This window comes from Meriones unguiculatus, chromosome 3 (genome assembly GCF_030254825.1).
Source record: "Meriones unguiculatus strain TT.TT164.6M chromosome 3, Bangor_MerUng_6.1, whole genome shotgun sequence".
Lineage (NCBI taxonomy): Eukaryota > Metazoa > Chordata > Mammalia > Rodentia > Muridae > Meriones > Meriones unguiculatus.
This window is the reverse complement of record NC_083351.1, coordinates 141,299,009-141,314,836: the sequence shown is the minus strand read 5'-3', so window position 1 is coordinate 141,314,836 and position 15,828 is coordinate 141,299,009. Positions and strand designations below refer to the sequence as shown.

The 15,828-nt window shown below is 37.4% G+C and overlaps 1 protein-coding gene across 2 annotated transcripts in view; it reads right to left on the bottom strand.

Moving 5' to 3' along the window:
• Window positions 1–15,828, bottom strand: part of Slc30a9 (solute carrier family 30 member 9) — a 51,074-nt gene that overhangs the window by 26,643 nt on the left and 8,603 nt on the right. For both annotated transcript variants that reach the window (XM_060380708.1, XM_021635499.2), the window contains exons 3-8: window positions 8,626–8,685; window positions 7,557–7,656; window positions 6,505–6,597; window positions 6,156–6,238; window positions 3,967–4,025; window positions 737–804 (exon numbers count right to left, since the gene is read on the bottom strand). In XM_060380708.1, coding sequence (XP_060236691.1) covers window positions 737–804; window positions 3,967–4,025; window positions 6,156–6,238; window positions 6,505–6,597; window positions 7,557–7,656; window positions 8,626–8,685 — 463 coding nt within the window. The remainder of the gene's footprint in view (window positions 1–736; window positions 805–3,966; window positions 4,026–6,155; window positions 6,239–6,504; window positions 6,598–7,556; window positions 7,657–8,625; window positions 8,686–15,828) is intronic.

The window sequence follows — 15,828 nt, the reverse complement described above, 5'->3', positions numbered from 1 at the left end:
TAAAAACCCAAGATCATTTTCTCTTCTGTCCTATCCCTGTTTCTGGTGCTCCTGTCAGAGTAACATCTATCAGTTGTCTAAGCAGAAACCTGGACACCATTCTTGATAACAGTTCTAAGTATTCTTAATAGATATCATCATCCTTAGTCCTTCCTGGAAACTCTTTCCTCTAGTCTAATAACCTCCAACCCTCCAAAGATTATATATTTCTAAATCCTACCGTAATTTGATATGCATTTTTTTAAAATAAAACTCTTCTGAATTACAAAATTAATGCTTTCATACAGCCTAAAATTAACTAGCAAAGAACAAAAAGGTAAGCAAAATAGAAATCAAGAAGCCAGAGGAAAAAGGAATCTGTCACAAAACCATGAAGTTTCCTCCAAAGTTAAGTGGGAGGAAAACACAGGCATGAATGTTCTTCTTAGTAGCTGTGGCCTGAGTCACAATGGCCAATGTAACTTTAAAAAATTGACCCTGACAAAGTCCAATGAGTATTCTCAGGGAGAAATTTATATCCACTTCAAAAATACACAAACCAAGTACAAATGTCTAAATGGACCTCTACCCTTGTCCTATCACGTCACTAGCCATGACATAGACTCAACTTCCTAAAGTAATAAAAGCTACATGTCAGTTATGCAGCTAGCCACTAAGTCATCTATTTATACATTCAAGGACACACATATTAACAGGTATATACTTCTAGTTTAAAAGCCTTGTCTTCAAAACTTACATGCAGATAGCAACCATCACCACCTTTCCTGGTCCCTTAAGGAACACTGACACCGCCCTGGAACGTGGCTGTAAGACAAGAACAAAGACTTCCACAGTCTCTCAAAGAAGCATAGCAGCCAGTGGTCTGACACAGCACAAGATTCAGCTTCTCAAAACTTCTAAACAAAGAGGCTTACTTTTAAATTCTTTTCATCCAAAATTTCTCATTAAGAGGAGTGTAGTGCGGGCCTAGAGAGATGGCTCAGTCACTAGAGAGCATGCATTCTCCTTGCTGAGAACACTCACTTGGTCTCCAGCACCCATCTTGGGTGGATCACAACAACCTACACAACTCCAGCTCCAGGTGATGACACCTCTTCTGTCCTCTGGGGTCTTGGCTGTCCTGGACTGGCTGGCCTCACTAGACCAGGCTGGCCTTAAACTCAAAGTGATCTGCCCGCCTCTGCCTCCTTGAGTGCTGGAATTAAAGGCGTGTGCCACACCACGACCAGATAATAAAATAAATTATAAAGTACGTAGGTAACTGAAAGCACACTTGGGTACTTTTCCAAAACCTCAAATGCTCATTTTGTTCTTTAACTTTCATACTTAAGTTTATTTTACATTGTTATAAGAACTGACACGAAGCCTGATGACCTGGGTCCCCAGATGGTAGAAGGAAACTGTCCTCTGACCTTCACAGGAGCACCATGGCATACGGACACTAAATAAGTAAATATTAAGTGTTTAAAAATTTCAACAGATGTCATAGAGGACTACCAGGGAAAGCTGTATAAACCAGTCAGAGCACCACTGGTTCATTTCAAAGCAATATTATGGCTGCAGCTAAACTTACTCAGTGGAGATAAAGGACTATCCTAAGAAATTCACAGTCAGGATCTAAGGAAAGGCATAAGAAAGCAGAACAAATTAAATTAAAGAAAGAAAGAAATTAAAGGGACAGTGCAAAATTAGATTATGAGAGGATAGCTATTGCTCTGATGAGAGAATGCTTTTGGTAAACCTAAGGATGCTGTGACTTTATTTCTTGCTGTTAGAGTTCCTGTGAAACAAGAAGAGTGTAACAGGAAAAATCTGCATCCAAAGTAAAAATACATAAAGAAGGCATGTAATTCCAGCAAGCAGGACTGCCCACATGAACAGATATGAGGCAGATGTCACTGGCCTAAGTTATTCCGCACTGTAAGACAGTGATAGTCATCTTGTAGCACAGGAGAAATTCTAGCTCCCCAGACATGGGAAGACTACGACCTTCAGACCACTCTTCTGTGCTGCACTCAGAAAAGGCTCTGCAGGAAACCAGAATCAAAATGAATGAAGAGAGGCTGTGCCCAGTTCTGAACTGTGTGAAAGGCACTCAAGTCTCAAATGCTACTCAGAGAAAAGACAATTTGCAAAGGCGGCCTTTGCCCAATTTATGCATTAACTTGATTTGTTCTGAGAAGTCTCACTCTAGCCCTTGCTAGCTCTGATTTGTGGCAATCTTCCTGTCTTAACCTTCCAAATGCTGGTATGTCAAGCATTAGCTACAACACCCAGCTATGGCATTAATTTCTCTTTTTATTTTGAGAAAGACATATAGATAGATAGAGAGACAGATAGACAGTTTCTTTTGAGATATAACCTCACTAAGTAGCCTTGACTGGCCTGGAAATTACTATGTAGACTAGGCTAGCCTTGAACATGAGGAGATCTTCCTGATTCTGGCTCCTGAATGCTAGAATTATGGCTAGGAACCATCACATATACCCACTATTAACTTCTTGATGAAAGATCCCTCCTAGCCAAGTTGAAAAGAAAAGTCTATTCTAGATATAGATGACTTTGCATTTTGGATGTTGTTTGTGACTTTTGTTAAGAGCCATTTATGTTGTTTGTGACTTTTGTTAAGAGCCATTTCAGTAGAAAGAAAATCCAATTAGACTGAATTTAACAGACAAGAGCAAGTGAGATACTGAATGAAATTTTCTGTATTTTTCCTAATATTCAATTATTTCTTGTAGAAAGGATGGTATTTAAGAGCATGTGTAGATAAAGTCTGTGTATCTGATGAGTAAAATACAGTCCTCTCATCAAATTACAAATGGTCTTTGACTTATAGGATTAGGGTCTCTATAACCACCACAAACTTAAATAGTATAGATTAAAAATGCATCTAATCCATGTAACCTAACCATAGCATACCTAGCCTGCCTCAAATGTATTCAGAACTCTTAGATCCACCTAGTAAAATCATCTAGCACAAAGCCCATTTTAATGAAATATCAACTATAACTTACTGAATACTATATGGAAATTAAAAACAAAGGCCATATGCTTATGATTTCACACTATCAAGTTGATAAACCACTTTACAGTGGAGCCACTTGTATACCTGTTTTTGTTTTTTTTTCAGTATGAAGCAGGGACAGTAGCTATCAGCTACTGTCAAAAGGTAAGGCTGTAGAAAGTTTGGGAATGGGGGAAAGGTGTACATTAAGCTATTTTACAGTGAAAGAACATATTAATGAAGTCACACAGAGTTTTTACTAACTATACACGAATAATAAATATTAGTATAATCTAGGCAATAATACTTATTACATAAAATAGATAAAAATTTAAAATTAAATAATACATTTAGATAATAATAAAACCAAATAAAGAACAATCAAACCAGTGGTGTAATTTTGTCTTTCAAGGGATGCTTTCATGTGCAAAAGCAGACAGCTAGCAGCCTCAATGCTGAATCAGAATTAGGAGTAGAAGGAGTAAAGAAAATTGCACTTAAGAAACTTTTATATACAACTATATGTGTGTATGTGTGTGTGTGTGTGAGTATGTATGTATATGCATATGCATGAGAGATAAAAGATATGAAAGAGAAAGAAAATCCTGATAAAACCTAAGCAAATAGTCTCCTTTATTTATGTATGCTGAAGAACCTTAGTAACAGCTTGGTCTACAAAGCAAGTCCAGGATAGCCAAGGCTATACAGAAAAACCCTGTCTTGAAAAACAAAAACAAAACAACAACAAAAGAAGCTTAGGAAACTCATGTCACAATTTTAATTTCAAGAAAATAAAACAGAAATGAATAGATGGCAGTTCAATTAATTAAAATGTGCTCAAGAAAAATCTTGGATTATGATCAAAGACCTGCTAGAATTTCTTGGATTATGATCATAGACATTTTGTAACATACTATTTGTTAATTAACAAACACATAGGATTAAAAAGCTATCCTTACCTTTGTGTATCCCAAGAAATCACCATATTCCCTTAATATTCTTTGGTTTCTAAACAGCCCTATGACAATCAGAAAATAAGTTTAGGCCATATATATTATTACTAATCAGTTTATAGTAATACAACTATTTTCTTTAAAACTGAGTTAAATAGTTGAGGGTGTAGCTAGAATGCTTGCTTATCATGTAAAGTTCACTTTCCAGAACCGTGTATACCAGGTGTAGCACAGATCTGTAATCCTAGCATTCAGGAGGTGGAAACAGGAGAATCAGGGGTTCTTATAGTCTTGTAGTCTCCCATGTAGTCATCCTTGGCTACACAGCAAGTTTGAGGCTAGCCTGGGTCATGTGAGACCCCTACCATCCCTTCCTTGGAAGGCATGTATTCAGGATGTTTCTTCCCACAGCTATGAAAACTAGGATTACATTGGCATCTATGACGAACAAGTGGAACAAGTACATGCAGAGCATGGTCCCTTCCCATTTATGTATGCTAAATGTGTGTCTACAGGGTGCTGGAGACCACCCGGCAGTTCAAAGAGTTGCTGCTCAATCATGAAGAGCAGAGTCTGGCTGCCAGCACTACAATCCACGGTGCTGAGCTCACAAATGTCTGTAACTTCAACTCCGAGGGTCTGCACATCCTCTTTAGGACCCAGAGGGCACCTGCGCATGTGTACATACACTCACAAAGACACGCACACACACAAATAAACAAAATGAATCTTACAGAAAGTGTGCACATGAATTTTAAAATGTGTTGGAAATATTCTGAAAGGATATAACCAAACCATAAACAACAGCTATCTTTAGGAATAAAAATAAAAGGATTACAGACAAGGAAAAAATGTAGTACTCTTTGTATTTTTGTATTCTTTGTTTGGGAGTACTGGTAAATCAAACTGAATTTTTTTATTCATAAATATGTACAATACTTCTGCAACAATAAATATATTTATATAATTCAAATCATGTAAGACATATTTTACATTCCCCTATATCTAAACTCTAAATCACTAAACTCATTTTCCTGATAGTCTTAACTTGTGTCTGTAGTTGAAGGACAGTTTTATAGAGGAATTTTAATTCAGAACATGGCTGTTCTGGCAAGAGATCACATCCAAACACCTTCTAGATCTTTGTTATCCGGGTGGCAAGAGATCACATTCAAAGATCTTCTAGGCTTGTGTGATCTGGCTGGAATAGAAACAAACCTTTTAATCTATGAAGCAGACACTAGCAGATCTGAGTTCAAGGTATAGAGCAAGTTTTAGGTAAAGAAAAGCTTATATCCAGGCAAGTTGGTATACACCTTTAATACCAAACAATGAAGGTAAAATTAATTTACAGAAGGAAGCACCCATGTTTGAAAGTGCTTCTAATTGAGTGGCAGAAACAGTGACAAATTAGAGAAAGACTTGACAGAATAGGGAAGCTACTTAAGGGCAATACAGAGAGAGGAGGCAGTTTTACCATGACAGAGAAAGAACTCAGGTAAAGATAGAATGAGCTAGAGAATGAGAAAGAAGCCAAGAGATATGAGCATACTGAATAAATTAGCTGGGAGAGGAGTTTGAGCCAGAAGAGCTGAGTTGAACCAGCCAGCCTAGAAGAGCTCAGTAACAACAAGAAAGAGTGAGCTTATTCACTGGTGGGTCTCAGAGACTGAAAACATTCTGGGCCTAGGTTACACAGAACAGAGGCTAGAAGCTTCTAGGCCTAGGCCTAGGTTAGCAGTGGGAGGCGATAAAAGTTACTTTTACGCAGTTTCTTAATCATGTTAGGACTATGATAAATATTTGCTGAATGAATGAATGTGGTGGCTGAATCAATACTTTCTATAACAAGGCAGTAATTACCACTTTCATAATGGTAATCTTTAAGTCAGAGCTAGTGTCACTAGTATTGTTCCACAGAAACTAAAAAGTATTTTTCTTTTTTCTTTGCAAGTATTTTTCACTTACTCTTACCATCCTAGAAAGTTATCAAACAAAACAAAACAAAAACAAAAACAAAACAAATTGATTCTGTTTTTTAAATGAATCCCCATGGTGGAAAACTGGGACTTGCTGTAGCGCAGCGGAGCCAAACCATGAAGTGCAAGCACTAGAGACCACCTGGCTCTCAGGGGCACAGCTCTTACCTAAATGTTATTTTCCAAGAAACCCAGACTTAAACTAAAAGTACTTACGTTCTCTGTATTCTATTTCTGCTTCTTTACGCAATTTTTTCTCCCTGGCGAGAGCTTCAAGGCTTCCCCAAACTTCCAACGCTCTGTGTGTACAAGCATATGCATGGTCACGACTAGGGATCATCTTAACTTACTTTACTCTAATTACATTTAAGTAAACATGAACTATATATAAAAAGCTTATAAAAGAAAAAGCGTAAGGTCTTTTCACGAGAAAAACAAAAAGTGCTTAAAACTTCCGAGTCAAATCTAAGCAATTCAAATCAACTCATGAGGAAATATTTTTATAAAATGCGTCTCTAACCCCAAATCCAGCATGCACTCTGTTGTGAAGGAATTATGCTCTTACTTTGCTTCCACATCTGATCTCAAGAATACAGTGAAGGACTCAGTATCATCATGGGGACTTCGTCGTCTGATTTTCCGAAGCTGTTCTAAATCACTGGAGACATAGAGGTGTTGAGGTTATTCAGACAATACTTAAAAGCTTACAGATTAAAGACAGTAAACAACTAGACTGACCCCCATCTTGAAAGAAGGGATCTGTATAGCCTCTAAACATCAGTTTAAAGACAGCATTTTTAATACAGTAAAAAAAGTTGATCACTGATAAAGACCACCACAGTACATAGACTCCACTCCCCTACATACAATCCTGAATGTGCATGGTCTCATCAGAAACTTAACAGGGTCAAGCCTGGTCAGTATGTTGCAACTCAGCCATTGACGCTAGTACTATGGGCACAGAAACTTTTAAGGCACGCAAAAAATAAAATATATACAAGTATCATTCTTCTGTTTAAGAATTTAAGTTAAGTGCTGGCAAGATGACTCAGCAAGTACTTGCTGGCAAGCCTAAAGGCCTCAGTTGTGGCCCCCAGATCCACATGGCAGAAGGGAACCAACTCTCCCAAGTTTTCCTCTGACCTCCACATATGCACCCCCCACACACAATTAAATTTTTACAAGTTAGATATATCAAGTCACAGTTGTAATCACTTTGATTTTTCTTAAATTCTGAAAGGTTTATCAAATCACTATTAAGGTCACTAATAGATCGTTTTCTACTTAATCACTAGTTGTAGAAATCTGTGACAATGAGCAATTATCTTCATGCTAATTTTGAAAATTAATGAAAAGATAACAGGCCATATTATTTGTACAGAGTACTACATTGAAAGAAATACTATGGGCTGGAGAGATGGCTCAGGTTAAGTGCACTGGCTGCTCTTCCAGAGGTCCTGAGTTCAATTCCCAGAAACAACATGGTGGCTTACAACTATCTATAATGAGATCTGGTGCCCTCTTCTGGCATGCAGGCACACATGCAAGTAGAACACTGTATACATAAATAAATCTTTAAAAAAAAGAAAAAAAAAAAAAAGGAAAGAAATACCGTACCTAGATTTAAGACAGAACTCATTTATTGCTCTTACTCCAGTGATGAAATTATTCTGAGTGTATTTTGATCCATACTCCCTCTTCTTAAGGACTGCTTTAACTAAACCAGAAACAAAGTAATATAAGTATGCATACTGAAAGCTCTACTGGAAAATGAAAACTTGTTGAATTCCATATACATTTGTTTTTTTTCCTGATAATAAGATGGTAGCAAATAAAAAGAAATATCTCCCCCAGTACAAAAAACTAGTGTTTATCTCCATAATTCATCTCTAATTGATGCTAAATAACAACCTTTCATCTAGTAGAAACCTTGTATCAGTAGTACTGATCTGTTTAAAGCATTAAAACAATTTAAGTTGCTTAGGGTCTATGTGTAAATGAAGTCTCAATAAATATTACAGAATAGTCACTGCTATCCTGTACTGATTTTTTTGGAGAGAGAGAAGGCTTCACTATGTAACCTGGGATTCCTTCCGCTCCAGCTCCTGACAGGCTGCAATCAAAGGTAGGTAACACACAGAGAGTACAATGCTGATGACTCTTGATTACTTAACTATTTGTATTCATAATCTTCAAGGCCACCCTGATGAGTAAGGTTTATTTTTACCATCTTATAGGGAAGTGAGCTAAACGTCAGAGTGGTTAAATAAGTTAGCTACCTTAGAGCAGACAGTTAGTTAGTAAATGTGAGAGCTAAAACTGAGCCCTGTTTTGTCTGACACCACAGTGCTTCAAACCTCACAAAGCTAAAGAATTAGTTGCTTTGGAGAAAAATCAGACACAACCCACGTGAATTTAAGCACACTATAGCTGAAGGCAGTAGCCTCCTGTTCCTTAATAACATTACTTTTTAAAAAATAATAAAGCAAACTGATGATTTTGGTTCTTTAGGCTTTTTAAATACTTGTCATCAAAAGGAGTATATAACTAGAATAAAAACTTATAGCCAATTTACTTAAAATAAAAGCAAACTATAACTACATGCTTAGATTGTTAAAGACCTCCACATAAATTCTGTATATTTATATATACCCACATGCTAAAACATCAAATAAATGATACTTACCTCTTACTTGAAGAGGATCTTGCTTAAGTGGAGCTTTGAGTTCTGCGCCTATATTTTCTGCTGTAAAGTTTATCAAAACAACTTTACATTAAAGACTCGCTTTGATATAAAACTGTAACTTATTAATTTAATCAAGCAATGTATAACAGTAAGTATATTATCACAAACTATTTTAATTCATTCTATAAAACATAAGAGTGTCAAACTTCATTAAAGCTACTTATCCCTCAATGATACACCACAGGAGAAAAGGCATGAAATCATCTCAAGCACAAAAGACAATGCATTTAGTAAAACTCAGCATCCATATACATGACAAAGCCTCTCAGGAAACTGACGAAAGCACTTGTTTTAAAGAGTAAAACAAGCAAAATCTGTGAGGTGTTACATCTAATGGTCAAAGTGTAGATGCATTTAAAATAGAAAAACAAAAGCACAGAGTTCTTCCACTGTTTTAGAGACAACATTCAGTGAAGAAAAGATGTCTATTAAGTGATATTAGACAACTGTACTCCCATTCACACCCCCAAAAACCACTAATAAAGGTAAAAAATAAAAAGAAATTGGAATCTACCTCCCACTATAGGCAAAAGAAATGTTTACATAAATACCAATTCAAATATCAATGCATTTGAATGCTCCACTGTAGACCACAGCAACTACTGTTATCCTAAAGAAAGATATTCTTTCTTTTTATGAAGCAGGGTCTCACTATACAGTGAAGAATGAGCTCAAATTCACAACGCTCCTGCCTCAGGCTCTTGAATGATGAAATAACAGCAGCACACCATCATGCCCAACCAAAAACAACAACAACAACAAAAAACTTATAAAAAACAGTCAATTAAAATTCAGAAAATCTATTCAACAGATTCTGTACTTGAGTGAGCTGCTATAGTTAGTTCTCACAAAATCATTTTGGCATAGGTATTATCTCTATGAAGAAACTGAAGCAGAGAGGTTACAATATCCCCTAAAGTCACACAACTACCGTTTCCTTTCTATGAGGAAACAGGCAAAGGGTTCTGTAACTGCACAGGTGATATTTTAGACATGGGAGCAGTCAGGTCAAAGCCTAAGATATTTTTATTAGTGTGGCACACTGTTCACCATTCTCCCACACGGCCTTCATGTTTACAATGACATCCGACTCATAAGGAGGCATCTGTGTATTTTATACTGAGGAAAACAGAAGAGGCTCACAGTGAATGCTGAGTAATTTGCCACACAAAAGCCATCGGAAGCTCTTGCTGAGCACTCTCTGTGGAAGAATTACGATGAAGGCAAGCACAGAATGAGGATGGAGGCAAGTGCCATCTGGGTTTTCAGCAGAAGCTGAGGGAGAACAGAATCAAGGAAGGGAAAATTGCTGGTACTGTTAGAAGGCAAATCACAAGAGTCCTGGAGGACCAACACACAAAAGAAGTCTGTGTCTCCACCTCTTCGCCAGGCACACATTTAAAGGACAGCATTAAACATGACCACTTGATTGTGGCACACTTGGACCATCTTACTGCTTCTTCCTAGGTTACTGTCCTTTTATCTTTCACATTTCCTACCATCTGTTAGAGTCAACCAATCTTCTATATGTTCCTACCATCTCATCCTCCAATTTAAAAAATTATACTTTTTTTTTTTTGAGACAGGGTTTCTCTGTGTAGCCTTTATTAACCTGGACTAACTTTGTAGACCAGGCTGGCCTTCGAACTCAGAGATCCTCCTGCCTCTGCCTCCCTGAGTGCTAGGATTAAAGGAGTGTAGCACCACACCTGGCTTTTTATTTCTATTCTTTAATTTAGTGTACACAGGATATTTCCTGTAAATCTTTCAGCCATCTGCAAAGTCAGTATCTCCACTCCCTTCTAGAACAAGATTATGTTTTTCTTACCACTCTGGATTACATTTTAATATTAAATACTGAAAGAATATGTTATTTCTATTTCTAATACTTAATTTTATCAACATCATTTATCCATTTCTTTTTCTTCATTGCCTTTTCTATCATCCTGATTTCCCTGAGTTTATTTTACAACTTAGAGACATGTTAAATTTAACAGTATTCTTCTTTAACTCTGAATGGACAAGTCTGCAATATCAACCTTAATGTGTAAAAATGTGTTTATTTCAGAGGTAGACAGATCTCTGTGAATTTGAAACCAGCCTGGTCTACAAAGTGAATCCAGAACAGCTAGGGCTAAACAGAGAAAATCAAAACCAAAAAAAAAAAAAAAAAACCAAACAAACAAACAAACAAAAAAAATGTACTTATTTTCACCTTTAAATAAGTCAAAATTCCATAGTAACATTCAGTTTTCCTCTCATGATTCCAAAGGTATCACTCCCAAAGAGTGTTTCTTTGGTCTTCTGCATATCGTTGATATAAAATGTGTATTTCCAATGAGCAACAACTAGACTCACGGCATTCTGGCTTCTCTGGCAGCTTTTAGGTTGAATTGTTTCTGGTCTGTTGTTGCACTCTGGTTTCTTTTAATAAGATGTCTCAGTGGATTATTCTTTTCTTATCCTGCTTAATAGTCCAAATGTATTGAGTTCTTCTGTTAGTTTCTTTTTGTTTCTTTAAGACTGTCTCACTATGCAGCTCTGGCCATCCTGGAACACACTATGTAGACCAGGCTGCCCTTGAACAGCAATCCTGCCTTTGTCCCCCAAGTGCTGGGATTTACACATGTGCCCCAACTGGTTTGAAGTATATTTCTAATTGAGGAATCTAGTTTTTCGCAGAATCTAAAGATCATGCCCACCCACCCCCTCCTCTTTACTGTATGTATGGGATGTCTGTGTGTGGTGTATGTGCACATTCTACTGTGCCTGTGGATGCAAGAATACACAGGTACCATGTGGAGAACAACTTATGGTGCTAATCCTTCCTTCTTCCTTCTCATTGTTTTCTACATGTGCCAGGCAAGCTGACCCATGAGCTTCTGGGATTCTGCCATCTCTACTTCCCATTTGGCTGCAGGCATGCTGGGATCACAGATCTTCATCTGTCTTTATGTGGGTTCTGGGGATCTGAACTCTAGTCTTCACACTCAACAGGAAGCACTCTATCCTCTGATCAATCGCTTCAGCCCTCCATTATCTCTACCAATTACTTATTATTTTTCTGTCTTCTCTCTTACATGCCTATGAAATACAAGCTAGAGCTTCATGTTGTTTTGTTTTGTATGAAATAGCATCTGATTCAGTACTGATCAAGCTGGTCTCAGGCTCATAGCAATCCTATCTAAACTGAAATCTACTGTCAAATCTTCAGAAACACCACTTTAACCCCACAAAGCGATCATTTAACCAAAGCACATAAAATAAGCTGCTCTCAGATGGAAACTTGTAAACATTCTCATTCTGAACTGTCTAGATGTTACTATATATATATGCTATGAATCACAAGCAAGGAAGTTAGTTAATGGCTCAAACACATGCATGAATACTTATTTCACAAACCACAACCATCTTAATAAACTCACACTACATTGCTGGTATAGAAGCTCTATGATCTCTACAAATAATCAGATATTCTATCCATGAATACCTCTAGACATTTGTTTTAAGCTCAAAATTCTGGCTGTTTGCCACATATCTGCTGTCATTAGTAAAATTAAAACTAATTTTACTAAACTCAAACCATCTGAATGCTCCTTAAAAATTTAAGGATGTCTTAGCAAGCCTCTGCCCTTAATGAGCTGCTCCTGACTTTCTTGTGTGATTTGAATTATTCAAAAGTCAATCTCAAACTCTTAAGTATATAAATTATCTTTCAATCAAGCAATTACTTGGCGTCTATCTGATAGCTAACAACGTCTAATTTGGCCTAGGCAAATCTTAAAAAAGAACCCAAAATAAAACTGTCAATACACAATGTATTTCTACTATAAGACAATTAACTAAAATTTTTACTATACTCAGCAGAAAAAAAGGAAATCAACCCATGGATGTCAATTTTAAAGATTCTGTATAGTGAAGCCAACATTCAATATTTTTGCCTGAGTTTATATTTACCTAAGAAAACTACTATATAATATGTGGTTTTAATTATTTCATTTCATCAACTATTTCTTTCTCTATTGTGTCTTTATAAGAAGCGCACACTGGATTCTGGAATTTAGACACTCATTACACATTTTATTCCTTCAACCAGTAGTATCCAAGTCTAAAAATTTAACAATTAATTAATTTCGTGTGTATATATGTACATATGTATATGCACACACATGTGTATGCTATGCTATGTGTGTGGAAGTCAGAAGATTTATTAGAATGGTTTACAGACGGTGGTCCTCCTAGTCCAACAACTGTCTACCAATGGAAGGTCCAAGAATCCATAGTTGTTCAGTCCACAAGGCTGTATGTTTTGGCAGGTCTTCAGGACATACTGGAATCCAGAAGTAGGCACTAATGCCAGTGAAGGAATGGATGTGATTAGCAGGCAAAGAAAAAGCAAGCTTCCTTCTTCCATGTCTTATATATAGGCTGCCAGCAAAAGGTGTGGCCCACATTAAAGGTGAATCTTCCTACCTCAAAAATCTGAAATAGAAGTGGGTCCTTCCACTTCAAATGATTTAATTAAAAAAAAAAAAAATCCCTTACAGGCATGCCCAGCCATTTGGGTTTCAGTTAGTTCCAAGATGTAGTCAAGCTGACCAAGAAATCTATTGCAATGGGGGACCTTAAGAGTGAAGATACTGTACTTTTTTTTTTGAGTAGATTTTGTTCTGTGGACAAATGAAGCCAGGGAAAAGCTGTAAAAGAAAGGGATTCAATCCATTTTTTATAGACCATACTGCTATCTGGAAAATAGATATAAAAGGAAAGAGTAGAAGCAGAATGTGAGCTGGGCATGGTGGCACACACCTACAATCTAGCACTCAGGGAGGCAGAGGCAGGTAGATCTCTGTGAATTCGAGGACAGCCTGGTCTACAAAGCAAGTCCAGAATAGCCAAGGCTACACAGAGAAATCCTGCCTTGAAAAACCAAATAAATAAATAAATAAATAAATAAATAAATAAATAAATAAAAACTTAAGTAGAAAAATAAAGAAGATGAAGAAGCAGGGTATAGTAGTTTGAATGAGAATAACCCCCACAGGCTCACTTATTTGAATGCTTAGTCTCCAATTGATGAACTGTTTGGGAAGGATTAGGAGGTGTGGCCTTGTTGGAAGAGGTGTGTCACTGGGGGTGGGCTTTGAGGTTTCAAAAGCCAAAAGCAGGACAAGTATCTCTTTCTTTGCTAGCTGCCAGCTAATCAGGATGTAGCTCTCAGCTATTTCTCCAGCACCATGCATCTATGCATTCCCATCTGTCACCACACTCCCCACCCTCCGAATCTGTAAGAAAGCTCTCAATTAGACACTTGCTTTTATAAGAGTTGCCTTGGCTACAATGTCTCTTCATAGCAATAGAACAGTAACTGAAACACAGGGCTCCCGAGGAGACAACTACTGCAGTAATCCAGCTAAGGGAAGAGGATCTCTCAACAGTAGGCTAGCAATAAGGAAACCAGTGGGCTTGTAGATTCATGGCATAGTCAACCACTTAACTGTTCACTATGTCTATTAAAATGTCCAATGGGTGCCTAAGGGTCAGATGTCCAAAAACAACTCATTTTATTATAAATATCCTTTCACTTTGGTATTTGCAACTTTTTAAGCTGTATTTACTTATTTGTAGGTGTCTGGGGTGGGGGTGGGGGGATGAGTGCACATGCCACAGTACAGGTATGGAAGTCAGAGAATGACTCTGTAGTAGGATCTTTCCTTCTAACTTTACCTGATTATGGGGATTGAAATCAGATTCTCAGGCTTGTGCAGGGAGTACCTTTACCCATTGAGTCATCCTGCTGGCCTTGTATTTGTAATTTTAAAAATCAATGAAATCATTTACACAATTGTTATTTTTCTTTACACAACTCTTTCCTCCATTAAGTCAATTGCCAAGTTCTAATTAGTTCATCTACTCCTTTTTAAAAGTATTGTTTATATTAGAAGATGCAGCTCAATATTAGCACTTGCCTAATACATGCAAGGCTCTGCATTTAAAAAAAAATCTATCGTTAATATTTACAATTAATCCTTGTTTACATTACTGCTTTCACGTTCCCTGTTCCCTCCTTTGCAACCTGTGTGTTATTTTGCAGCAAGCCATCCTTCCAAAACTTACAGACCAAATCCAGCCTCTGCTCAGGCTCCTCTCAGACACTGACAGGTACTCTATGGGGACAATATCTGTGAAACCCCCACCCTAAGCATTTGCCAATGCCATGACATCTCACCTGGCAAGTAAATCCACACTAGATAGGTGCCATGTCTTGTTCTCAACCCAGTTCTGTCTCCTGCCTGGGAAGCAGAGAGCCTGGTTGCAGGCTCTAGCTATAAGGTCTAAGCCAGCCTGGCAGCTTAATAAGATCTTGGGAAGGAAAGAAGGGAGGGAAAAAGGAAAGGAAGAAGGAGGGAGCAAGGAGGGAGGGAGGCAGGGAGAGAGGGAGGGAAGAAAGGAAGCTGATGGACTAGTAAGATGGAATGGTGAATACAGGTGTTTGTCACACACTTCTGACGATACAGATTTGATCCTCCAAACCCACACAAAGGTGGAAGGAGCAACAGTTCTATAAAGCTGTACTCTGAGCGCCATATATGCACACATGTTCATACGTGTATGTACATACACAATAATAATAATAATAATAATACAATTTTTAAGAGGCTAGGTGTAGAGTACTTGCATCATATGTGTGAGGTCCTAGGTTCAATTACCAGAACAGCTAAAAGAAAGGAATAAGCAAATCACAACAAAAAGCAACAGAACACCAATTTATGTTTACAGAATTGAAAGAGTTGAATGGATATAAAACATTAGCCAATAAACAGCACATCAGCTGAGAACAAGTTGTCAGAGTAAGGCATTCACAGTCTTTGCAGTTCCCAAAGGAACCTAAACATTAATTATCTTTAGCCTTTGAAGTAATAATAGATTATATAACTTCCATATAAACATGGAATATAAACATGGAAGTTATACTTTTTTCAAAATTTTTTGTTTGTTTGTTTTTGGAAACAAAACAGGGTTTCTGTGTAGCCCTGGCTGTCTTCACTCACTCTGTAGACAGGCTAGCCTAGAACTCACAGAGATCTGCCTGCCTCTGCCTCCTGAGTGCTGAGATTAAAGGCGTAAACTACCATGAACAGC